This window comes from Heloderma suspectum, chromosome 2 (assembly GCF_057233095.1).
Source record: "Heloderma suspectum isolate Gila_16-S chromosome 2, 16-S_ref, whole genome shotgun sequence".
NCBI classification, from domain to species: Eukaryota; Metazoa; Chordata; class Lepidosauria; order Squamata; family Helodermatidae; genus Heloderma; species Heloderma suspectum.
The window spans coordinates 284781124-284807671 of record NC_139459.1 but is presented as its reverse complement, the minus strand read 5'-3'; the positions used below and the strand labels follow the sequence as shown (position 1 = coordinate 284807671).

The following is a 26548-nucleotide window of genomic DNA, read 5'->3' as shown; positions in this document are numbered from 1 at the left end:
CAAAGCCACTTAAAAAAATAATTTGTGTTAGCTCCAACATGGTAGAAAAAGCAGCACTTTCACTGAGCCTTTAATTCAGGGGTGGGCAACTTGGGGGGGTCTGTCCCTCTCCCCAGCCCGGCTGCAGATAGCAAAACCGGGGAAGAAAATTGTAAAAATTGCCATCCAGAGTGCTAAGGAGTGCCAGTAGGGTCAAAATTAGCTTGGTTACCACTCTGTAGCAGCTCTAGACACCATTTTGTTTGTAAAAAAGGGAGGGCAGTTCCTCCCCAAATTTTTTGGGGTGTCAGGGGGTCACACTGGGGGGTGTGGGTATCAAAACAAGGGAATTTAAAGCATGAAATAAAATAAACCAAAATGGACTCCGTAGCTGCTACGGAGTACCAAAAGGGTCGCAATTTGGGGGTGGGGTGGAGTCAGTATGTTGCCCACCCCTGATTTAATTGCAATTTCCTAATTTCGGGGGGGGGGGGTTGAATTAAGGGAGGGCACTTACGCATCTTCAACACAAGGGGAGGATCATCAGAGCGGAAGTACTCCTAACCCCTACTTCTTTCCCTAAACCAGCTCAGTGGGTTGTCTGCATTTATACAGGGTGTATATAACTGCATTTGGCCTTACAACACTACTTTACCAGGTATCTACATGCAACAGGGGCTGCAACTGGCTCAGCATCTCTGTGCATATAAACACTCAATGGGCCAGTTTGCATAATCATAGTAGGCTAAAAAAGCCACAGTAGCTTGTTTAAGCTGCAGCGCGAGCCAGGCACGATTTGCAAAATCATCTGCTTGCCTGTGGCTTGTCATGTTGTCCAAACCAGGTGGTGTGGCTTGTTTGAGGGTTATTTGAGGGTTGTTTAACCCTCAAACAACCCCTGCTGCCTGTGTTTGCACAACACAAGTCATGGCAAGCTGGGCACCCGGGGTCACCATGTATAAATGGCACCTATGGACACGTGGCACAATGTGACAGCCCCCACAGGTAAATTAAGCCATAGTGGGGCTGTGCAAACCAGGCCAGAATTTAGAAAAATCCAGTGTTCTTATGGTGGGAAATGAGAGCCATTCCTTGAGGCTTCTGGCCCAGTTGTTCAGCAAGCTCCATGGGAACTTCAGGCAATGCACACTGTGTACTGTTTGTTTCTCCAGCTCGATAAAATATAGCTCTCTCCTCATGCTTGCCTAGATTCTGACAGTAAGCTGGGTGCTTTGATGGAGAGCTGTGCTGAGCCCTGGGAGCCAAGTGCTGTCAATGGATCAGGCACTAATAAGAGGCGTGGGCTGATGATCCCTTCCATTGGCAGATATTGTCCCTCATGCCATCTGCTCTCTTTTCAAGCTAACAGTTGCTCATATTATCCGGAGCACCTTTGCTCTCCCCTGTTCTCTGAGAACTCAACAACAGCCAGAGCAGGGATTTCCCATCTAGCTGGTGAGCTTTCTTTGCCCCAGTTTTCAAGAGGTGGGGAAATTCTCTCCACAGCCAGACAAATTCATTCAAAAGTGTAACTCAGCCTCAGAATGAAAGCCAGGTGAGGTCACTTTTCATAAGTGCTGTGCAATTCTAAGCATGTTTGCTCAGAGGTAGGTCCCACTGAGCTCAATTGGATTTACTGTCTAGTCACTAAGTATGTTTAGGGTTGTAGCCTTAAACAAAGCACTTTGGACAGGGTCATCTGACTCATAGGTAAGTTCAGTTCAGCATTTGGTTTTCCTGATATTCACAGAGGCCATGGCCTGGAGCGTCATATGGTGAAAATCTTGGGGTTGCCATGCACTTTTTTTAAGGACTGTTCTTTTATTGCCATTCCGCATAACTCAGTAGCCATCTATCATAACTCTCTTGTGTCCTTTATTTTGGAAATTTTATCCAGCCGGCATCCTTAGGGAGAAACCAGGGGTAAAGCAGGATTCCTGTTTCCTCCTTGTGTGAGCGAGCCACATGCTCCTCCTCAAAAATTCAGCCCTAATACTCTATGGCAGAAATTTTTAAATGAGGTAAAATGCCTGCCGTAATCTATTGGGAAGACTTTTTCATCACAGGATTCTCTATCAGGGCAAAAATAACTGTACTAGGATTGTAGGAGCAACGTTCCAGATTCCAAATTGACCGTCACTGCTGTTACATCATTGGCTTTACTGCTGAAACATCCAAACTAAGCCAGTCCCTATAGTCACCAACTAAGGATCAGGGTATAAATGGGATTAAATGCTTAATGAGGTTGTGTTTCAGTCACATGCATGGAGTTATATTGATCACCTGCTCTGGAGCAATGAAGGGAGAAGTTTTCTCCTCAGAGTATGTTGATATGGTGTATCATGTGAGAGGCCAGCATGGTGGGTGGCATGTCAGTGTGTGATAAACTGGTATAGACAGGATTTGCTTTGCTGCTCCCAGAGTTTAAGAATTGTGAAGCAAGTTGAAGTAAAGCACTATCCTTGTTTAATTTGTGACAGAACGTTGTATCCATGAAAGTTGTAGATTCAGCCTAGATACGCTTCAGCAAGAATAACGCTGCCCATGAAATTTACTCCATTCCTGACCCCTTCCCACCATAATCTCTGCTAGGTTTCCCCAATCTGGTCCCATCCCAGTGGCTGGCTGGGGAATTCTGGGAGTTGTAGTCGAACACATTGAGAGGGCACCGGTTGGAGAAGGCTGATCTATGCTATTTCTGTGCTTGTTTTCTTGCCAATCTCTCTCTCTCTCTCTCTCTCTCTCTGTCCTGATTTGTACACTTCTTGCTATACAGTAATAATTGTCAACACTTGGTAAGGTCAATAGCAGAAATACCTCTGCGGGGAGAATGTTAATGCTGGCAGAATGTGGGTGCTTCTCGATGAGGCTACATGGCACCATCCTGCCTCATTCATCGAAGTTTATGGGGGGGTCTAGACAACAATGTCTCCTATTCGTAACCCTCCTGTGTTTTCTTACTGCTTCTTCCATCTTTTTCCTTAATGCAGAAAATCCATTAAGTAGGAGATGGAAGAGCTGCACAATGCCTTCTAATTGCTAGCACTACAAGACCCTCCATCTGGAAGGACCCCAAATGTATTTAAAATAATATTTGACTAGGGCAAAGGGGGTATAACATATTCCTTTGGCAGCAGTTACATGATTTATTGTACCATTTTGGAAACAGATGTGTTCACTGCCAATTGGCTTCTGGGTAAATAGAGAATGGAAAAACAGCTTATTAATAAATATGCTATATTAGAAATACCGAAAACAAATCTCAGTGAGAAGATTTAGAATGGAACAAATTTGTAAATTTCTGGGGAAACTATAAATGTAAAAAATAAACATTGAAATTAATAGAAACTTGTTGAAATTGATTTGAATGGGCTTCCATATTTTTATTAGAAGCCTTGTAGATTTTCTTCATTGACCTTGTAATTCAAGTGTGTGTTTAGCATATTCTGCTTTTATCATTCGCTAATGGCAAAGCTTTATATCAAGTAATGAAGAATCTTTTTATTTTTATTAGGTGTGCTAATACAACAATGTATCCTATTCCTAGTCAGAGGTTCTGGTAGAGTTGTCAGAAGTTCCCTGTATAGGTTTGAATCTGTTTTTAACTTATGAGGTGAATGATTTCATCTGGGCATGCCTAAAGTTTGTAATGGAATCTTGGATTGCTTCTGAGGTGTGCTAATACAACAATGTATCCTATTCCTAGTCAGAGGTTCTGGTAGAGTTGTCAGAAGTTCCCTGTATAGGTTTGATATAGCACAGGAAATCCCTGCATGGACATTCAGACAGCTCAAACAAAACTGGCCCTACTCTTGTCCTGCTCTGCCATGCAGACAGGCAGCAGGCCAGCACGAAGGGCTCAGCTCAGGGTGTGTGTGGTTCTATAAATGCATCCAACACCCTATGCACATGTCCATTTATTTATTATTTCATTTCTATATCGCCCAATAGCTGAAGCTCTCAAGCATTGTCCATAGAGTCACTTAACTACAGGTGCATGTAATGTTTATAAATCCACTTCATGTTTTCCTAGCTGTTGTAGCTTCCCAAAATCTAAAGCTATTCCTGTAATATATAGAAATAGCCAAGGTAGCATTCTCTCAGGCTTCCAGAATGGCAATAAAGAGCACTACTCAGGGTTGTAAAGAAAGTACTGGAAGGCTGAATAAAAAGTTGTTGTTACAAAGACAAGATGGTGTCAGCCTGTTTGTGAGAGACCAGAGACAGAACAGTTCCAAGCCGGGTTTGTATTAGGAATCAGGCTACCTTGTCAGGGAGCCTTGAATGACTCTGGTAGGCATCAATAAGTATTTGTTGATATTACATTGTTTTAATAAAACCATGCTCCGCTTAGGCTACTTTTCTCCATTTTCCAGGGTCCCTGAAGAAAATGGGCTCCTTACTTACTTACTTACTTATTTATTTATTAACATTTATGTACTACCTTATTTGCTAAAAAGCCACCAAGGTGGTACACAGCAATTTAAAACAGTAAAAGTTTAAAATAATAGAAATAAGAATATTAAAGAAGGAAAACATCAAGTAGTATCCAGTGGGGCTGTTGTGCCCCCACCGATTCTGTTGTGCAAGCTGGACCCACTGCTTCTGCAACTGAGATTTAGCACTTCATAAAGCAAGCCCTGAAATGAGTGGAAACACTTGTTTCCGGATCAGAACAAGTCAGCAGAGCTCTATTATACAATCTCCGCTGACCTGCCCCATTCCAGAAATGAGCGTTTCCACGCATTTCCGGTTCCCATCCAAAGCATTAAATTCCCATACTGTCCATCATATTTATTAATAACATCTTACATATCACAGTGCCTGTTAGTATAAAGCTAGGCTACTTGATTAGTGTAGTGATGACTTTGAACAGCTCCACTTACCAATGCACTCTCAACAATAGCTTCCACCAGTTTCACCAGAGAGATCTCTCACCCATCCAGGTGATGACATAATCTTTGTCCACTGATCTTTAAAAAAGGTAAAGGTGTCCCCAAACAGTCGTGTCCGACTCTAGGGTGCGGTGCTCATCCCCGTTTCTAAGCCGAAGAGCCAGTGCTGTCCGAAGACGCTTCCGTGGTCATGTGGCCGGCATGACTGAACACTGAGGTGCACAGAACGCTGTTACCTTTCCCGCCGAGGCGGTACCTATTTATCTACTTGCAATTTCTTGCTTTCGAACTGCTAGGTTGGCAGGAGCTGGGACTGAAGACAGGAGCTCACTCCGTCACGCAGCACTCGGGTCTCGAACTGCTGACCTGCCGACCTTCCAGTCTGCAGTTCAGCGTCTTAACCACTAAGCCACCGCGGCCTCCACTGATCTTTACCATCTGTCATAGAACTAGGGTCTGATCTGGTGAGCAAATATGGTTTTCACTCTCTAACCCAATCCAGGGGTGGCTTATCATATAAGAGAAACCAAGGCTACAATCCTATGCAATACTTGCTTGAAAATAAGTCCCACTGAAATAAGTGGAATGTATTTCAGAGTAAAAATGCATAGAATTGATTTGTAATTAAGTTTCAGAGTGGCACTTCATAACAGCTGCCATCACTTCCCCACATATTTATAAAAATACTGGGTTGTCACAAAAAGGAGTAAAATTACATAAGGCATATGCACAAGAATAAATATTAAAACAATAACAAAACTATAAGGCATTTACACGATTTCTTATTTAACACAGGGGCTTTCCAATTTCTCTGCTCATTTTCCTCTGAAATGTATATTCAGGTAAGAAGCTACCATGCAATATGCAACTTACTTGTTGGCATGAATGTAAGAATAACCCAGGGCAAAATGAGTAATCTTGAACAACAAAAAATTTTATCTTAAGGGAAGTCAGGACATAAATTCAGACATGCATGGAAAAAAATACATCCAAAATACTATGCTGAACCTCTGCATTAAAGTCCAATCCTATGCATGTTTATACAGAAATATGTCCCACTAAGTTAGTGGTACTTATTCCAGGTAAGTGTTATTGCAGCCATTGCTGGAGATAGTACATGCCAGACGTTCACCAAAGAATTTTGAAGTTATAAAAGTTCTTAGAAAGTTACCAATACATAGCTTTTGTTCCTCTCAGGCAGAGAACAAAACAAGTACTATTTCCCTTCATATTCCAGTCGCTTTCCTACCATATTGCTGCCTTTCAAGAAAAACCACACCCATAAGACTTTAAAAATAGATAGATAGATAGACAGACAGACAGACAGACAGAGCGAGCGAGCAGCTGGTTTTTAACCAACCAAAAGCATTTAGATTCTCATATTGGAAATTATAATCAAAATGGTTTTGATTGGCTCAAAACCACCCAATCTTTTAATGACACTATTTATACATGAAACAGAGCAACTCTCCCCCTTATATCAAAAAAGCACAATATCTATAAGTGGGTTATCTTTTAATCGTAGCATTGAGGCAGTGATGATGTAATTTAACAAATTGGTTTGGTCCCAGCTTGGGGACCGGAAGTGGTGATGGACGGTATGTACAGACAAGTTTCCCATAGCATACAGATGGCCAGAAAAAATACCTGACAAGCATCATGATTAAAAGGCTAGGTGTGAAAAATTCTGTACACATTCCAGAGCAAGGATTCTATCCACCTGAATGCTTAAGCTTTAGCTCTAGGCGGGCTGATATTTAAAAAGAAATGGTGATACTTTGGTCAAAAGAGTTATCAACATGAATCTACAAAGCTGAGTATTGTATCTCACAACTTTTCCTATGTTTTTATGAGTACTAATGAGGAAACAACAGAATGCGAAAGACTAGAGATCTCTTCAAGAAAATCAGAGATATCAAGGGAACATTTTGTGCAAAGACGGGCATGATAAAGGACAAAAAAGGCAAGGACCTAACAGAAGCAGATGAGATTAAGAAGAGGTGGAAAGAATACACAGAAGAACTATACAGGAAATATCTGAATGTCCCTGATAGCCATGATAGTGCGCTCACTGAACTTGAGCCGGACATCCTAGAGAGTGACTTCAAGTGGGCTTTAGGAAGCATTACTAACAACAAAGCTAGCGGAGATGACAGTATTCCAACTGAGCTATTTAAAATCCTAAAAGAAGATGCTGTTAAAGTGCTGCGCCCAATATGCCAACAAATTTGGAACACTCAACAATGGCCACAAGACTGGAAAAGGTCAGTTTACATTCCAATTCCAAAGAAGGGCAACGCCAAAGAGTGTTCAAACTACCGTACAATTGCGCTCATTTCACATGCCAGCAAGGTGATGCTCAAAATCCTACAAGCTAGGCTTCAGCAATATGTGAACCGAGAACTACTGGAAGTACAAGCAGGGTTTCGAAGAGGCAGAGGAATTAGAGATCAAATCGCCAACATTTGCTGGATCATGGAGAAAGCAAGAGATTTCCAGAAAAACGTCTATTTCGGCTTCATTGACTACGCTAAAGCCTTTGATTGTGTGGATCACAACAAACTGTGGCAAATTCTTAAGGAGATGGGAGTACCAGACCGCCTTATCTGTCTCCTGAGAAACCTGTACGAGGGCCAAGAAGCAACAGTAAGAACCAGACATGGAACAACCGATTGGTTCAAAATTGGGAAAGGAGTACGACAAGGCTGCATATTGTCATCCTGCTTATTTAATTTATATGCAGAGTACATCATGAGAAACGCCGGGTTGGATGAATCAGAGGTCGGAATTAAGATTGCTGGGAGAATTATCAACAACCTCAGATACGCAGACGATACCACCCTAATGGCAGAAAGTGAAGAAGATCTAAAGAGCCTCTTGTTGAGGGTGAAAGTGGAGAGTGCAAAAAGCTGGTTTGAAACTCAACATAAAAAAAAACTAAGATCATGGCATCTGGCCCCATCACTTCCTGACATATAGAAGGGGAAGAAATGGAAGCAATGACAGAGTTTATTTCCTTGGGCTCCAAGATCACCGCAGACGGTGACTGTAGCCATGAAATTAAAAGACACTTGCTCCTTGGGAGGAAAGCTATGGCAAACCTAGACAGCATAATAAGAAGCAGAGACATCACCTTTCTGACAAAGGTCCGTCTAATCAAAGCTATGGTTTTCCCAGTAGTAATGTATGGTTGTGAGAGCTGGACTATAAGGAAGGCTGAGCGCCGAAGAATTGATGCTTTTGAACTGTGGTGCTGGAGAAGACTCTTAGGAGTCCCCTGGACTGCAAGGAGGTCAAATCAGTCAATCTTAAAGAAAATCAACCCTGAGTGCTCCTTGGAAGGACAGATACTGAAGCTGAAGCTCAAATATTTTGGCCACCAAATGCGAAGAGAAAACTCCCTGGAAAAGACCCTGATGCTGGGAAAGATTGAAGGCAAAAGGAGAAGGGGACAGCAGAGGATGAGATGGCTAGATAGCATCACCAATGCAATGAATATGAACTTCAGCACACTCCGGGAGAGAGCGCAGGACAGGAAGTCCATGGAGTCACGAAGAGTCGGACACGACTTAACGACTGAACAACAAAATGAGGCAACAACCTATATATTGGATTTTGCCATATAGAGTTTGTGACAAACTGTAATGGCTTTTTGCTATTGTGGGAGTCTGTATTTGATATTTGAATATATTTTTTTCTTTTATGTTATTCTCCTGAGGAACAGCTGAAGCTCAAAATGTGTAGTTTTATAAATATTGGCTGGCACCATCTTGGATCCTTTCCCCACCCCTTCAGCTTGTTCCGTTAAAACAGCAGAATAAGGCCTGTGCTTCTAGAACCAAACTTTTACCTGGGGCTAATAATGACTGCACCATTGAAGTACTGTTTCTCCCCACCCCCCGAACCCTCTGACAGAGTTCTTTTTCCGGAACTGTTACTGGTGCGCAGAGGTGGTGGGGGTGGACACAGCTAGCACAGAAGGTGGAAGAAGAGGTTTGATGGCTTCTCTTCTGTTGTCCAGCCTGCCATAAGTTGTTCTCCCAAACAAAGCCCCAGGTTTTCCTGACACACAATCTCCCAGGCAAGAATAAAGGCGCTGGAGTCTAAATAAGCCCCCTGAGACTCTTTGATAGGACAGTTGCCGCCTGGGACAGCTGACAGAGATCAGAAGAGAGGGGGTGACCATGTCTGCATTTACACAGCTGTTGCCTTCTCGCCTCATCACTGGGTTAACTAGCATTTTCAGCCTGTTTTTCTTTTGGACTTTCAGAAGGGACTTAATACCATTTTGGCTTGGGTTATCAGTGTTTTCTTTTGTTTTTTAACAAAGATCTCCTGCCCGCTGCTGCTGCTGCTATGTCCCTCGTTTCCCTGAGAGGAGAGTGGTTAGGGACCCTGGTGGAGGAGGGAAAGGACATCGGCTGGCATCACTGTGTGGGATTGCATTCCACAGATGCTTCTGGTGTACCCAATGAGAAAGTCACAGATTATTAGCGGTAAAGTTGGGATTGAGGCAGCGTGGTAGAGGTTTCACAGAGGGCAATGATAGACCAAACATGTATTCAATAGGGAAATAAACTTATGTGGAACGTGAAAAGGGACATTTTGGAGAGGGAAAGGTCTTGTTTCCACAACAGGAAACTGTTCCAGGGTCTGCCTTCCTCGAGAGAAAGGGCTCCGCTTGCAGAAGGTCCCTCTGCTTGATTTTTGGGGATCCCCCCCATACATCACAGCTTATCCCATTCTGCAGGGTCTCCTGACTCTCTGTGTAGGATATTCAGGAGGCTGGAGAGGCTGCCATGGGAATGAGGGGACAGGGAAGTCTACTTCCTCCAGCACAGTTGATTCAGCTTAAATCTGGATCCAACTCTTGAAAAAGAAGCAGAAAGCTTGGTTTGACTAATAGATGTATTCATCTTAAGCAAAGACAGTGAATAATAATAATAATAATAATAAAAAACATAGAAAAGAGAGTTGGTTATGGGGCAAAGTTGCCCTGAGACATGGTATAAGCATTGTGATTTATGGGACCGCCAGTTCAGTTCCCCTTCCATATCATGGACTGTTCTGGAAGACGTTTGGCATCCATTAGAACAGGGATGGACAATTTCTTTAGTTGTGGGGAAGGAAGGAGGATGGGACAGAATGGATTTTCACCAGTCGGTGTGCTCAGGAATCTGAGCTTCCTACCCTTGGTGATGATGTCGTTACCCAGACCCAGCACTTTAACTAGGAAAGTCCACCCACCCCCAGGCTGACAAAACCATCCCTCCTATTAAGAAAAGGTAAATTGCCCTCTGCAGAACCCAGGGGCCTCAGGAGAATTCTCCAGGAGGGGTGGCTGCCCACTGGGAGAGAAATGAAATACGTCTTTCTTATGTTTGTTTTGGGCCAGTAAGTGCCAGTTCCCAAGCAAAACCTCTTAGGGAATGGTGCCAGAAAGGCCAAAAGAAGTGTACCAAGTGCCACTTTTCACCTGGGAAGGAAGCATACTCCCAAGGTTGCCTCTCATTTTTTCTTGAAGGGGCACCTGATAAATAAGAATTAGGACTGAGCATACCCAACCTGTCATGGAGAGAGGATAAAAGGGGCTATCCCTCCCCCCAGTTGTATACATTAATACATATACTGTGTGAATCATGCATTCATTTCTAAACCACAGAAATCTGCGAAACTGGGGAAATTCAGCTCCTAGAAATGTACCTCGCAATTCTGCAACCTACTTACTGGGGTGATTCACATGATCACTGCAGCCCACTTTGGCTTATTTAAGCCACAGTGGGTTGTGGCGTGTGCTGGTGGCCATTTGGAATATTCAACCCCTGGTGAGGGGTGCCATGGTTTGTTGTGTCGTCCGAACCCAGGCAGCAGGAGTCGTTTGAGAGTTAACCCTCAAATAACCCATAGTCTGTTGAATATACTGTTGAATATTCAAAATGGCTGCTGGCCATTAAATAACCTACTGTGGCCTTTGGTGATCATGTGAACCAGGTCACTATATAATATATAGTTCCAGTGCTTATAGTTGTAGTACTCTAAAAGAAGTGGCCTAAGTCCTGCAGCCTAAATTATGTGTCATATTGAGTTCAGCTTTAAAAATAAATTTGCAGTATTTTGTGGTGCAAATGAAATAAATTAAAAATAATTAATTTATTCAATGCATTTTGTAACTGCCTTTCAAGGCTGCAAGTCAATCTAAGGCCATAATCCTGTGCACACTTGCTTGGGACCAAGCCCTATTGAATTCAGTGGTACTTCTTAGTAAATGTATTGTACATAAACATCAGTTTTCTGGAACTGATCTTCTACTTTGTCTCTGGGTGTTTCCCTCTCTCCCCTGTGGATTGGTACGGCTCTTGTTTCTCCATTGGAATTAGCCCTATTCACATTTTCAAGTTGTTAGATGTTCCTTTCACAAAGAAGAAAGTTAATGAAATTGACCTTTGTGCAGTTTTACTGCAAGTGGTTCTAGACACTGAAAATGCAGTCCATTGCAAACTTATATTTAATGGAACTATCTGGAGTAACAACATCTTAGTTTGCAGCCTCTGAAATCTCATGGTAAGGATTTCTGTAAGTATGTGACTGCAGACATCGTTGCAGAATTTTACAGCTGCTTATTTCTGTAGAAGATACCTATGCCTGTAGAAGATCAAGCGCTCAGACTTACCAATTACTGACAGCTCAGATAATCAGGCCCTATCTATGTTTAGGAGGTGGGGGGAGCTGCCAGCAGATTTTGAATTGTTTTCAGTCCTACATTCGCAATGTTTGTCCCAAAGCTACCTCTACCTTTCTCCCCTGTTCTCCCCTGTTCTCTCCCCAAACAGCATCTCCACTGTTTGGTGATTTCTCCACAAGAACACTGGCCACTGAACAGCAAATAATCCCAAATTACTCACAGAGTTCCTCCCGCCAAACCTGGGGATGGATCATGAGTTTGGGCATGTGGAGGTGTTCTTTTGCAGTTCCAGTGCTGCATCTGGTCGTATCACATCAGCTCTCCCACTCTGTCTGTGAAGTAGTACTCCAGCACTACAAAGCAATCCAGGTAGTTGCACAAGGCACTTTTCTTTCTTCTGGGCTCCCATAATGAAAGTGAGCTGGGAATGGAAAAAAGTGCTTGGACCAACGGACCGTGGGGAGCCTCAGCACTCTTCTCCTATACACTCCATTTTCTGGTAAACTAAGACCTACACATCTTTTATGTGTGAATAAGATGAACACATGAAAAGAAGCATGTATATTCCACCATCTAGTTTGGCCCTTAATTACAGTGTTTTTAAAGCATGCTAATCATATCAGACATGATCAGATAGCTTCGGTAACCCCCAAATTGGGACTTCCTTGTTGAAGAGTTTTGATAGAGGTTTTATGGCACCTGTTGAAGTTGAAGCGCTGATGTTTCTGGTGCTTGTAGCAGCCGGCATCCTCACATGCCTTTTCCTGAATGTAGCTTGCACTGTTAAACTATTCAAAATAATAATAAATATCAGCTGCCATTTAGAGAAAACCCTCCCAAGATGGCGTATAAAATTTAAAACCAGAAAATACAATAAACTAATGATAAAAATAATAATAAAACAATAATACAATCAAAATCAACAATTAAAACCAGATAACACCATATACAAAATGGTACCTGATAAAGTCCTGACTCAGTTATAGGCCAAAGTAAATAATTATCTTTATACCTGTAAGATACCTGTATAAGAGGACAGATGCCCATTCGTTCCATAAGAAGGACAGCAACCAAATGTAAACAGAAACAATAGCTGAAACAGGGCCGCTCTATCATTAGACAGATCAAGATGGCTGCCTTAGGCAGCATATGCTGTAGTGCAGGAAGCACCAGCAAGGTATTGGAGGAGAAACCTGTGTATACCCATGTGGCCTGCCCTACACCCCGTAAACTAGCCTGCTGCCCTCAGGTGCCAAGCATCAGAATAAGATTTAATTGCTAACCCAGTTGGTTTTTGCACATAGAATGGGGGGACCATCTTTTCCTGTGGCAGAAAAATGCCTTGAGCTGGCCCTGAGCTGAAAATATTGCTGATCACTTCAAAGTCATTTGAAAACACAAGCTCTGAAAAGTGGATTTATGTATTCACCTTCCTTTGTGTTATAAAGGTTATGATGATACTTTGAGAGGATTGTATTTTGGGCATGCAAGAGCCCCGGTGTCTTTGCTGAAGCAGTCAGCCAACTCTGAGAGAGTTGGCTGCATCCCTGGACATTGAGCACTATTATTGCCATCGTGATGAGGGTGAGTGCCTTGTTTGTTGATAGATTTAGCTTGTAATAATGGCTTCAGAGGAAGTTTCTGTTCAACACTTTTAATACTAAGTAAGTTTGAAATTCTTCCCCCCTCCCCCAACACACACACACTTCCTGTACAGACAGAGCCCCATCGTTTTGGTTGTGCAGTGGTTCAGTATCTTGTCCTTGAATCTGATTGACAGTCTGAATCAGGCTGCTACATAAAGAAAGGGAGAAAGGCCTTTGGCAGCAGCTGTGCTCACTTCTGCTCCATCACAAGTAGAGGGTAAAAGGTGATGTCTGTACAGGGTTCACTGTGCAACCACTGAGCTGAGTGACACATTCATGGCACAAAAGCTGATGTCAGCTGTTGTGACATGAGACACTACTGGGAGCCTGTCATTAACAATATACTTTGGATGCATCCAAACTGGCAGTTTTTCATATAATCTGCTGCTGAATATTGTATGATGAGCTGGTACAGTCCACATCTCACCCCATGATCTGTCACTCTTTGTATGCCACTTCCTGAGTTTTTCCACAAAAAATGTTTACACTTCATTAAAGAAGCACCCTTTTCTGTGTGATTTACCTGGAGTGTGGAGAGAAGCCTTGTGATGTCCTGGTTCCTGACCCTTGTGCCACTCATCTTCTTTCCTTGTTAGAACATAATTCTTTTCCTTTTTCTTAAATGACAGGGAGCGTACATCATTGCAGGGCCAGCTGTATGATTAGGCTGAGTGAGGCACTTGCTGTAGGCAGCAGATGCTGGGAGGCGGCAGCAAGGTGTTGGGAGGAAAGAGCTGTGGGCCATGCAGCCTGCCTTGCACTCCCTAAGCTAGTCTGCAGCCTTCAGGTGTGGTGGAGGATGCTCTCCCATTGCCAGTGTTGAAGAAGGATTCAGTTGGCTTTTGTACACAGAATGGGAAGGGGTGCTATCTTGTCCTTCACCTCAGGCAGCAAAACATCTTGGGCTAACCCTGCAACATTGCACTGTGTCCCTCCTTAATTGTATCATGCCTCTTTTTTTTTTTTTGAGTCAAAACTAAATCTAGCTATTTCACGATCCCAGACCTACTTTGTGATCCAGCCTCAGTCTTCCTGCCCAAACGCATCTTTTTCTTGTGAGCTGCAGGATATTTATTATTGTATGCACATGTGGGTGCAATGACTAGGCTCAAACTCTTGGGAGCCAGTGCAGTTAGCAGTGGAAGCTGGTGGCTGCGATGTCAGTGCGAAGCACCTTGGATAGCTCCTTTAGAGTTCTGACTGAAACCTGGAGCAGATTGACCACCCCACTGACATTGGAGCCACCAGCCTCCACTGGCGGTTAGTGGATAGAATGCTGGACGAAGAGCAGGCAGAGAGACCTAGGCCAGATGAATCCCCACTCAACCATGAAACTCACTGGATGGCCTTGGGCAAATCACTATCAATCAGCCTATTCCTGAGAATTGTTGTGAAGATAAAATGGGACAGCCCCCTTTGCTCCTTGGAGGAAGGATGGAATACAAATATGAATACAAATAATTGGGGGCATCTTCACATGTTATGTTTTTAGATGTATGCCTAAGATATTTTAAGTGTACATCTAAAATTGTAAAATGTGAATATGACAAACGTATGTTTGCTCATCAAGGAGCTATGATTGACTGATAATGGCAGATCAAGGTTAAAGAGAAAACATGAAATGAACTGTGACAGGAGCGCTGGTCTGGATGTACCTTAGATTGACTGCTGAGGTATATGATGAATATTGCCACTTTTGCCTAATATTTCTTTGTCAGTACCCACATTCCAAACTTTCATCCGGCATATGCCACATCTTGAAAGGCCTGAGCTGGATCCTGTACGTGCTCTTTTTTCTATGTCTTACATCAGCAATGTGGAGGAGAGATGTGTGCAGGTTTTTATTTAGAGTTTAGCTCAGAATGATTTATTAGGCTTACTGCAAATTCCTGGTAGTAAATTCTTCTGATAAAAAGAACTCTGCAAATCTTCATCAACAGAAGGCAATTCAGTAAAATGCCTCACATTCCGTACTGAATAACTTGTAATTAGTTTTAAGTATTGTTGTTTTCCTAGAGGTTCATGAATGTGCCAGCTAAACAGATGGATGAATGCAGAATTGTATTATTATTTAATTTCTGTAAATATTGGTTTTGATTTCTAAATGACCCAAGCAAATTGGTTACCTTGTAAGTCACATACAGAAAAAGTGGGGAAAATCTGCTCTACAGCTTTTGCAAAAAGCGAATAATATTGCTCCTATTTTATAGATGAGGTATCTGGATTCACAGAAAAACTACAATGGGGCAACTCACCAAAACATAGAGAGTGGGTTTGTAGAAAACCCAGGAATTAAAACCAAGTGATCTAGAGAATCTTTGAAGCACCTGCGTTAATTGTAAGATTATCCCTTTCCAGATAAATAGATACCAAAGGATTTTTTAAAATACGTGTCATATTTTTTATGAACTTGAGCACGCTCCGGGAGAGAGCAGAGGACAGGAAGGCCTGGCGTGCTATGGTCCATGGGGTCACGAAGAGTCAGACACGACTTAACGACTGAACAACAACAACAACATATTTTTTGGATAGTGAATGAGACCTCCTCTTGTGTATATTCAGCAAGAATGGTACACAATTTAACCCTACAAAATTAGGAAGATAATTTTTACCAGGGAAGTTGGGCTGTCTTAAGAATGCAAAAGATGGTCTTTAGTAAAAAGGAAGCAACAGCCTTCCTTAATATAACTTACATCAAGCATTTAATTTATTTTATAACTTGCTCTTTCACATTCTTACCCATTGTTGTTGTTCAGTCGTTAAGTCGTGTCCAACTCTTTGTGACCCCATGGACCATAGCATGCCAGGCCTTCCCGTCCTCTGCTCTCTCCCGGAGTGTGCTGAAGTTCATATTCATTGCATCAGTGATGCTATCTAGCCATCTCATCCTCTGCCGTCCCCTTCTCCTTTTGCTTTCAATCTTTCCCAGCATCAGGGTCTTTTCCAGAGAGTTTTCTCTTCGCATTAGGTGGCCAAAATATTTGAGCTTCAGCTTCAGTAACTGTCCTTCCAATGAGCAGTCAGGGTTGATTTCCTTTAGGATGGACTGATTTGACCTCCTTGCAGTCCAGGGGACTCATAAGAGTCTTCTCCTTTTAATTTCATGGCTACAATCACCTTGGAGCCCAAGAAAATAAACTCTGTCACTGCTTCCATTTCTTCCCCTTCTATATCCCAGGAAGTGATGGGGCCAGATGCCATGATCTTAGTTTTTTTAATGTTGAGTTTCAAACCAGCTTTTGCACTCTCCACTTTCACCCTCAACAAGAGGCTGTTTAGATCCTCTTCGCTTTCTGCCATTAGGGTGGTATCGTCTTCTTACCCATAAGTAAGTCCAAACGACCTCAGTGGGATTTTCTCCTAAGCAATTGCTGTACTTGTCTAATTGTTACTACTCATGTTAAGGAGACATAATAATGGGTTTTTAATCTGAGGGTTTTATATTATGTCTTGTGGAAGTTTCTGTACACCACCTTGTGAAAACAATGTGCCCTGAAAGTCAGTTTTTAAATCTCTTAAAGTGTAAATACGTTAAGAAATAAGTGTGCATAGGATTACAGATTTCTTTTCATTAGTTTAAATCACAGTACTTTGAGTTAACTGTCTGGAGGACTGGGCTGTAAAACAATCCGCAGTCAATAATCCACCAATAGAAGGGCATGTTGAGTTAGCCCAGCTATTATCGCAGTGTCTGTCATTTCCTCAAAGAGGTGGCTCAGTACCTTATTTACATGCACTAGCATTTATTGTACAGCTTGTTCATCATGACATAAAGACCTTCAGGGATCTGATGCATGAGGACCAGTTCTGGAGGGGATTAATACTTTGGCTGTCCTCAAAATAGTTTTTTTGGAAAGGGTATGAATACTGTCTTTTGGACTACCCTGTAACATCAGGCCATACCCAGTCCTATTTTTAACACCTGGATTGCCTTTGTTGTGGCCAAGCACACAGGATGGAGAAAGAAGGATTTCCTAATTCTAAATCCATTGCCCTTCAGCAGTGTCTCTCTGTCCTCATATTATTTCAGTCTTCCACAACCTGGTGCCCTCCAGGTGTTTTGGTCTACAACTCCTAGCCTTCCTGACCATTGGCCATGCTGGCTGGAGCTGATGGGAGTTGTAGTTCAAAACATCTGGAGGGCACTAGATTGGGGAAGGCTGCTGTAATACACTAGCACCTCAAATCCTCCTGTAAGGTGGGGAGAAAACTATGGCCATTTTATAAATGGAGGAGAGACATGGAGAGCATTCATATCATCATTTGACTGTGACTAGCAACATGTTATTTTGTTTATCTCCACTGATGTTGGTGGAACACGAGAGGGAAAAAGAGGCATTTCATTTTAACTCCTGAGGGGAAGAAATGTATTCATTAATTCTTACTTTCTTGTTAAATTGTCTGTTTAATAACCAGTTTACACAATGATGGGAATTGTAATCCAGAACATCTGGAGGGCACCAAGTTGGGGAAGGCTGTGTTATATGGTGTTCAAAAAGAAGGGATTTTACATAATACTTTTAGGTTCCCCCCACCCCTTCCCTGAAGGAAGAGACATTCCAGGGGCACCACTAACTACTCATGGCATATTTGTAATCTCTGTTTACATTTATTGATTGACTGATTGATTGCATTTATATCCCACCTTTTTTCCTCCAAGGAACTCAAGGCGGTGTACATAATCCTCCTCCTCCATTTTATCCTCACAACAACAACCCTGTGAGGTAGGTTGGGCTGATAGTCTGTGACTGGCCCAAAGTCACCCAGTGAGCTTCATGGCCGAGTGGGGACTAGAACCCGGATCTCCTGACCCCCAGTCCAACACTCTAGCCACTACACCACATTGGCTGTCAATATATTACGCATTGGGGAGCAGACAGACAGACGGAACTAGTTTCTAAAGCAGCATCAGTTCCCCCGAAAGCAAGTGGCATTCACTTGGCATCTGCCAAGACTCCTTCCAGGCAGCCGCCAGACTTACCTATCTCCCTTGCTGGCCACATTGCAGTTCTCAAACTGTTTTCTCTGTGCCACATACATACACTGCAGAACACTGACTGGGCCCACTGGAAAAAAATCATTGCTGAGCATTAGCAGGCAGTCAAGTATACATAAGAAGGCCACTTAATGGCTCTTACGATGCTTTCCATTAAACTGTAAACTAATAGCGTAGTGGGGAAAAGAAGCACCACTTTAGCTTGATTCTTTGCCAGAACTCACTTCAGTCTCTGCTGGTGCTTTTGTCTCTCTCAACACTCCCTGCCTTTACTTGTATTCAGTTCACTCCATTATGTCGTTTCATTTGGTATCATGTGTATGGATAGAAATACACACACGCACATCCCAGTTCTCAACATTGGGAACACTATTTGCAGGGGTTGGGGTGGGGAAGAGGACCTGCTATGTGAAAAACAACAACACCCAGGGGTCATCAGGGGCAGGGTAAGCCCTCCACTTGCAGTTATCTCTTTTATCCCTGTTGTTCCTTTCCTTTCTTCCATACAACTGAATGGCTGTCATGTACTCAGATGGGGAAAGAAGAAGTGCTGTATGTGGGGCGCTCTCATAACTGGGAGCAAACCATTGGTGGGGTTGGCCATGCTATTGTGAATGACCCTAGTAGAGTGGACACAAATTATTTGGGTAGAGATGCATTGAGCCCATGCTTGGGAATCCTTGTAATATATGGGCCCTCTCTCCATCCCGTTCATTATAATGACAGGCATTTTGGTTGCGTGTGTGTGTGGTTGTGTGGATAACTATCTCTGTTTGTTTGCCCATCGATCCATCCATCTATCTATAAGGAGGTTCTCTGGCTTCTTTCATTTGGTTATGAGAGACATCTAGTGCCATGTGCCCTCCTATCCAACATATAGGAAGCCTAGCTGGACCAAGGAATGGGGAAAGGCAAGAGTTCTTTGGATACAGGGCTGCCTGGAGCCATCATTCTCTTCCTTGTTAACTAACTCTCACATTGATGGTGGCTGGAAAGAGAAGTACAAAAAGAGTCCATGGAAAGGAGAAAAGACCATCTCCCTCACACACTCCACGCTTTGGCTTTATAGATCCTGCAGCGTCAGCTGTGAAAACTCAGCCTTCCTTTCTCCGCAGAGAGGCACAGAGAGATGCTGGTGCCACATCAGGAGCAAGGAGGAGCGGGGTCCGCCTTCCTCTTCTTGCCGTGGTGTCAAGGAACTAGCTGAGCTGCACAGGGGTGGTGGTGCTCATCAGCCTCAGTGCAGCCACCCCTCTCTGAGCCACCCCATTGCTTTCTGTTCATGCGAGTGAATGGAGCCCATTTGTTTCTATAGACTACTCCTCTCCAGCTGGAGTAAGGACAAAAACCTCCATCCCTCATGGTGATTCCAAACTCTGACTCTGTGTGTGTGTGTGTGTGTGTGTGTATTCACCACCTCTGTCTGTGAATACTTGTGGATGAAACATTGGAGATGATGGGCCGTATGTATGGTATCTAAGAATATGACCTTCTTGACCAACAACCAGCTCTGCAACTAGTTTTGTTACTGTTGCAAAATAAAACAGAGCGGGGAGCTATTACACATCTGGTCAATTGGGTCACATGTCTTTCTCAACAAAATGGAGAACATGTGTCCAGCTGGGAAGAATACTGTGGTTTGACCTCAGAATTCCAACAACTTCCTACCATCAACCTCAAGATCCCTACAAACAGGCTCAATGAATAAACTTGTAAAGAGGCAGAATATTCTCAAACCTCATCCACCTTGTTCTCTACCCTGGTGGGTTACTGTTTATGTTTCATTGAGTTTCTATGAAGGGTTTTCTGTCAGCTACATCTGGCAAGGCTGCTATTTTTGCTTATGTGAGGTTTCCCTTAATCATCATCATCATCATCATTATTCTCCTGGGTGCTCCAACTCTGACACAGGAAGTATCAGAGGATGTTGTATGAAACCCAACCACTTCTGACCAATCACCATAATCCTGCCAACTTGTTGGGCTGATTTACAAGCAAGCAATGTTCCATGCGAGGCTCTTTTATTTCTCTCTGTGTGTTCGCAGATTTGGTGCCTTCAACACTTTCCAGACCCTGGCTGTTGGTTTCCTTAGAAGCGGATCCATGCATTCCTATACCATGGCATCATCACCAGATAGGATGAGTGGCTCAGATAATGGATTAGATGAAACAGAACTCAGCATCACACTCACCCTCAGAATGCTTATGCATGGAAAGGTAAGTAAAATGGGATTGCTGCATTAGGGTTCAGTCTCAATCCCATTGAAGTCAATAGCAAATCTCCCACTGGACCAGGATTGCTACTTGTCCTGGTGGGATGTATTACTGTGCATATCCAAGCCCCCAAACCCCAGTGAGCCATTATCCTACTCCCAGATCAGGATGGCAGCTTGAAATGCTCTTTCCCCCACACAACACATTTTCTTCAAAGTGTGGAGAATATTGAGTTGGGATTATGAAATAAGCATTTCTGACTTTTCTCTAAGACAAATTAGCAGGTGAACCTGCCAAGGTGTCTAAATTAGCAGATGTAAATAAATTCACCATAACATTTTTAAGGGTTCTAATAAGGAAGGAGAACAGCTTGCCAGCGACCAGGAGGAGGAACAGTCCTTTCACCTAACTTGTAAAATCCCAAATGGCCCATGCCTTCATTTGGGGAAAGAAAAGTCCTCATTTTCTGGCCAGAAGTATCCAGGCATTGCCAAATGTTTGCTGATTGGTACATCTCCCCTAACTCAGCTTCTCTTGTCTTTGTGTGTTTCTTCAGGAAGTTGGCAGTATCATCGGCAAGGTAAGATTGATTCGGGTTGCTGTGTGCTGTGGCTGCTTCTTTGTCATATTGGTGTAGCACATCTAATTACCTTTGTTGTCCTTAATCCTACAGAAAGGAGAGACTGTGAAGCGGATACGGGAACAAGTAAGTGTAGTGGGGGGGAAAGAAGCCCCATTCTAAATTTTGTGTGGGTATTTATTATATGGCTTCCAGCTGGATGTTTTTTTAACATGGAATGGTATAGCATGTCTATATAGTTTTGTTCATTTTGTATACAAAAAACTATTGTGAGGTAAATGGGGAGCCAGGACAAGAATGAAAAACAATATACAGCTAGATTAGGAGAGACAGAAGGCAGGGGCAGCCTGCACAAATGTTGTTTGTCAGTGTTTGTTTAAAGTTAGTTTATTATTATTCAGAAGTTTATATTTCACTTTTCCATAGTGAATAAGTGTATCTCTAGCTTTCCACCATCATGGGGTAAACCTAAAGGTTATGAACCATGCCTAGCAGATGAGATTAGTATCTGTGTCTTCAGAGGACTTGTTAACACTCCATTCTGCTGGTACTACTCTTGCATTGGGACAGTCCACTTTTAAAGTTGCTGTGCCACTTTTCGGAGCAGTGCAATTTGATCTGTGCAAAACACAATTTCCTACATTGATTTTCAGAGTGCTTCCAGAAGAGGCTTTTATGGTGCCATCGCCCTCCCTCGTTCACAGAATTTTATGGGGGTTAGACAGTGACATCTTCCACTTATACCCCTCCCGTCTTCTCCCAGTGCTGCTTCTGTCTTTTTTCTTACTGCAGAACATCTGTTAAGGAGAAAAAGGTGGAAAAGCTGCACAATGCTTTCTAATTGCTAGTACTAGGAAGAGCCCTCTGTTCAGAAGCACCCTCACTTTCTATCAGCATAGATGCTGCAGGTTAAATGCTGCTGGTTTTGTCAGTGTCAGCTAAGCATAGACTTGATTAAACTCATAATACAAAAAGATCAAAAGAGCGGGATTGGGAAGTACAAACTATTATTGGAAATACAATGTATTATATATTATTGTGTATTATATTCATGTTGATGAAGACTTGACATGGATGACAATATAAATATGAACACAATTGGCTTTTCAATTTCTCCTGTTGTTTAGTGAAAGAGTTTCACATCTGCTATTCTCATTCTTGTTGACTCTTGTGGAGCAAGTACAAAGTACGTCCCAGAGGGACTTTCCCATGAATATCTCTGATGCAAATGTAATGGTTAAGAAAATTATCTGTGACCCAGGAAGTCCCTGGTTCTAATTTCAGTTAATCCATGAACTTACTGAATAGGCAAGCTCGTGCTTTCTCTCTCTTGCTCCACAACAGCTCTCCATCTGTAACACGGGGATAGTAACACTAGCCTACCTTACAGGGTTGCTGTAAGGCAGCCTTCTCTAACCTGGTGACCTCCAGATGTGTTGGACCACAAGTCTCATAATCACAGCCCGCACAGGCAATCGTTGGGGGTGATGGGGGTTGTAGTCCAACGTATTTGGAGGGCACCAGGTTAGGGAAGGTTTTTCTAAGGATTACTGACATAATGTATACAAAACATTTTGAACACTTGGTAAAAGTGTTATATAAATACAACATCTTATTAGTATTATTCTTCCTGGTTTGCTTTCTTAGAGTACAGCGCGGATCACCATTTCAGAGGGATCTTGTCCAGAGCGGATTACCACTGTTACAGGATCCACTGATGCTGTTTTCAGAGCTGTTTCCATGATAGCCTTCAAGCTGGAAGAGGTAAAGTAGCCGCTGCCTAGGCCCTGCCTCCACGTGACACAGTCCCCTCCCCTCACAGAAGAAGTGTATTCTTTCCTCACATAATTAGCATTGCCATGGCAATCACAACAAGGCAGTGGCTAGGTGGATCTACCTGGGGTCTAGTTACTTGGTGTCTGGGAGGGATATTGTTTCTATGGTCATAGATTTCATACAGACTAGAGAAGGAAGACAATTGGACCATTTTTTTTTTTTGAGAAAATGGGTTTTTTGTGCCATGTTTTGTAACAGCCAAACAAGGTTAAACCATGTGATAAACATTAATATGCTGTAATAAACTTTCTTTTACATTACATTAATAACAGTGGCATTGGCATATGCATGGTAGGGAGTTTTATCACATTGCTAGTCATAACCAGGCATTGTTACGCCTGTACCAAGATGGAATATTCCTGACTGGTTGCTCTGTTTCCAAACATGATCTTTATCAATAGATAGGATCTTAAATATTTGTGCGGGGTGGGGAGAACCAGATCCTCAGTGAGTAGTATAGCAGTACCTGGAATGGGAACTCCAGTACAGAGTGCTACACACTTATACCTAAAAGTGATTCTGAAGGAATCTTGAACCTAATCCCATTCCTTTTATTTCAGGACCTGGGAACTGGAGTTGCCAATGGAGGAACTACCGCTAAACCCCCTGTAACACTGAGGCTGGTCATCCCGGCCAGCCAATGTGGCTCACTCATTGGCAAAGCAGGAGCCAAAATAAAGGAGATTCGAGAGGTAAAGACTTTGAAAACCAGTTATGGTTTTCTCTTCCTGTTCCCTCAGTCCTCTCTGTGAGCTTTTCTACATGAGGCATTTATTGTGCATTTGTCATTCCCTACCCACGGTTGTTTATGTGTTCTTTAAATGACGTGTGACCCTCCAATTTTGCTTCTGTTTTTAAAGAGCACTTTCAGTGAGGGAAATGTGGTATTATTTCTGCAAGGGAAAGAAAATGCTTTTACCACTTGTGTTTTTACCACTATGCCACAATGCCACCTAGAGGGTATGTAGCAGAAAAGCAGGAAAAGAAACACTCTTCATGTAATGCTCGGATCTCACCTCTGCGACAAAACCGGATGTAGATACAGTGGATTAACAGCCTCATGTAGAAAAGCCCTGTATCTTGCCCATATGGGCAAGGATGCCACTTTCCTCCACATTTGTTTTCTGTACCTTAACCAATTTCCTTCCTAGTTTTCATGCTTGTTGTTGACCCTACGCCACAAGAGTGAATGTTTTTACAATATCAGGAAGCTGCTTTTGAGCTACAAATGCCTAACTATAGTCCTTCTTATTAATTAAAAAGTTGGGCTATAAACAACAGGTTTTCTAACTTGCATTTCTTTGAGAAAGTCTGTGTGAAGGTTTGAGGCCTACAGAGGCAAAAGGAAAAAAAGGTTGGGCCTAGAAGCCTGGAGTTTTTGTTGAGAGAGAGTATCCCTGAGAGTCACAATTCCACTTCCCCAATTGTTTCATTTCTTCAGGTTTGAAGCAGTACTTTCAGTTGGGAGGGGAAGGGGTATAAAAAGAGAGAGTCAGAAAGACCAGAGCAGTAAGAGCAGAGTCTGGGAGACTAGAGCCTGAAGAGGGAACAGGAAGAAGCAGCCTGGAGAAGTCTTAAGTACAGCTAGGGTAAAGGAACTTGTGTTTTTAAACTTTTATTTTCTTTTAATGCATTTTGTATCACTCAGCTCTAATGTGTAAATACCTTTAGTTGTGATTTGCTTGCTTTAATTTACCAGTAAACTGTTGTGGTTAAACCTTGTGTCTAGAATGTCAATCACTTCACACCTACAGCCTAAACTCCACGTTATTGGAAAGGGGAAGGTAAAAGAAGGAAGGTGGGACTCTTAGGGAGGCAAAAGATCCTTAAGGAGTTGCTCAGGGGGTCCAGGTCATAAGGGGAACCCTGGCAGTCTAATAACATCTTTTATTCATGTATAGATTAATCTCTGTGTAGGAAATTGTAACATCAGAAGGAACACAAACATTCCTGAACAAATGGATTGGCCTCTTAAAGATTCTCATTATACTGATCAAACTAGTACATGTGGTGTTTCTGACCTGGCTGCCTTCCGTCTGGGCAGAGCTTATCAGACTGCCCATAAAGACTGAGGGTTTGTTTCTGGCCCCTATTCTTGTTCCAGACTACAGGTGCACAAGTCCAGGTGGCTGGAGACCTTCTCCCCAACTCCACAGAGAGAGCTGTGTCAGTCTCTGGAGTACCAGATGCCATCATCCAGTGTGTGCGACAGATCTGTGCTGTTATCCTGGAGGTACAGTTTTGTTCCTTCCACCTCATCAGGTGGGGACCACACTCTTGTGTAACCCTTTCTGCCATCATGGAGAAGTGCTGCTAGGTATCTATATATGTTGAGGTTAGACTGAATTACATTTTCTTCCAAACTTGCATGAACAAGAGTTATGCATGGTGCAGAGAAAGTGAATAGGGAGATGATTTTCTTCCTCTCTCATAGTACTAGAACCCAGGGTCATCCCATTAAGCTGATTGATGGGAGATTCAGGACAAACAAAAGGAAATACTTCTTGGCACAGCATATAAACTATGGAATTCGCTATCACAAGATGTAGTGATGGCCACCAACCTAGACAGCTTTAAAAGGGGATTAGATAAATTCATGGAGGATAAGGCTATCAATGGCTGGCTACTAGTCCTGATGGCTATATTTTACCTCAGTATGCCTCTGTATGCAAGTTGCTGGGAAACACAAGAGGGAGTGTGCTAGTGCTCTCATGTTTTGCTTCTGGGTTTCCCACAGGCAGCTGGGTAGCCAGTGTGTGAACAAAATGCTGGACTAGATAGGCCTTTGGTCTAATCTAGCAGGGCTATTCTTATGTTCTTAAGGGTTTTCATTTTATATAATCATTAGCAAATGCTACCGTGCCATTCCTGCCCAAGTTCTACCTTTTCCTCCACCTCTGAACTGAGAACCCAACCCTGCAGGAACACCTGCTTTCACTTTGGGACAGCTGTACCCACTGTCCCACAAGCTTCAGCCCTTTTACCCTCTCTGGGTTCCAGAGAAACCCAATATGCTCAATTGGTTCTCTCAACCCGCTACAGAAGAAGTAACCAGGAAACAGATACAATAAAGGTAGTGTAAAATCAAACACGTGGGAATTCAGATTTTTAAAAACAAATAAAGATTTATTTAAAACATGAAAAGTTAAATTATTATTATTAATCAATGCTTGTTCCTAACCTCCCTACCTACTCTACCCTCCTAAAACCCCACACACAAATCCCACTACTTAGATGCTGCTTCTTCAATCCCTAAACCCTGTCTGACTGCTCTATCAGTTCATTCCTTTTATAACCTCAGAATCCTCACACGCACTCAGGCCCCTCCCACCTTTCACTCACTCTCTAGCATACTAGTAACCATATCTTAGCTGGGTCACATTTCACAATATAAAAACGTACCTAACAAAAGACGCAGATGTTACAGCTACCATATGTAGGAATATGTATGAACTGGCCACAACCCTTCCCAGCTGGGTTTGCTGTACCATTCCTTCTGTTTATCTGCTATTTCTATCATAGATCCCTGCCTACTTCCCCTCTTCCCATCAATTCTCAGTCAGCTGTAACCCATCACTGTGACCATGTTAGAGAAAGAGTCCAAGATGGGTGGGAGTTTTTAAAAAAGGAAATTCTAAAGGCAAAATTACAAACAATTCCAACAAGAAAAAAAGGTGGAAAACAACAGAAGAAGCCAATGTGGCTTCACAAAAAGCTTAG

The 26548-nt window shown here is 42.7% G+C and overlaps 1 protein-coding gene across 3 annotated transcripts in view; it reads left to right on the top strand.

The window, feature by feature from the left end:
• The window catches only part of PCBP4 (poly(rC) binding protein 4), a 104838-nt gene that overhangs the window by 7469 nt on the left and 70821 nt on the right, over positions 1 to 26548 (top strand). For all 3 annotated transcript variants that reach the window (XM_084839693.1, XM_084839692.1, XM_084839691.1), the window contains exons 2-7: positions 20244 to 20415; positions 20969 to 20992; positions 21086 to 21118; positions 22640 to 22756; positions 23389 to 23520; positions 24933 to 25061. In XM_084839693.1, coding sequence (XP_084695819.1) covers positions 20302 to 20415; positions 20969 to 20992; positions 21086 to 21118; positions 22640 to 22756; positions 23389 to 23520; positions 24933 to 25061 — 549 coding nt within the window. In that variant the 5' untranslated portion in view covers positions 20244 to 20301. The remainder of the gene's footprint in view (positions 1 to 20243; positions 20416 to 20968; positions 20993 to 21085; positions 21119 to 22639; positions 22757 to 23388; positions 23521 to 24932; positions 25062 to 26548) is intronic.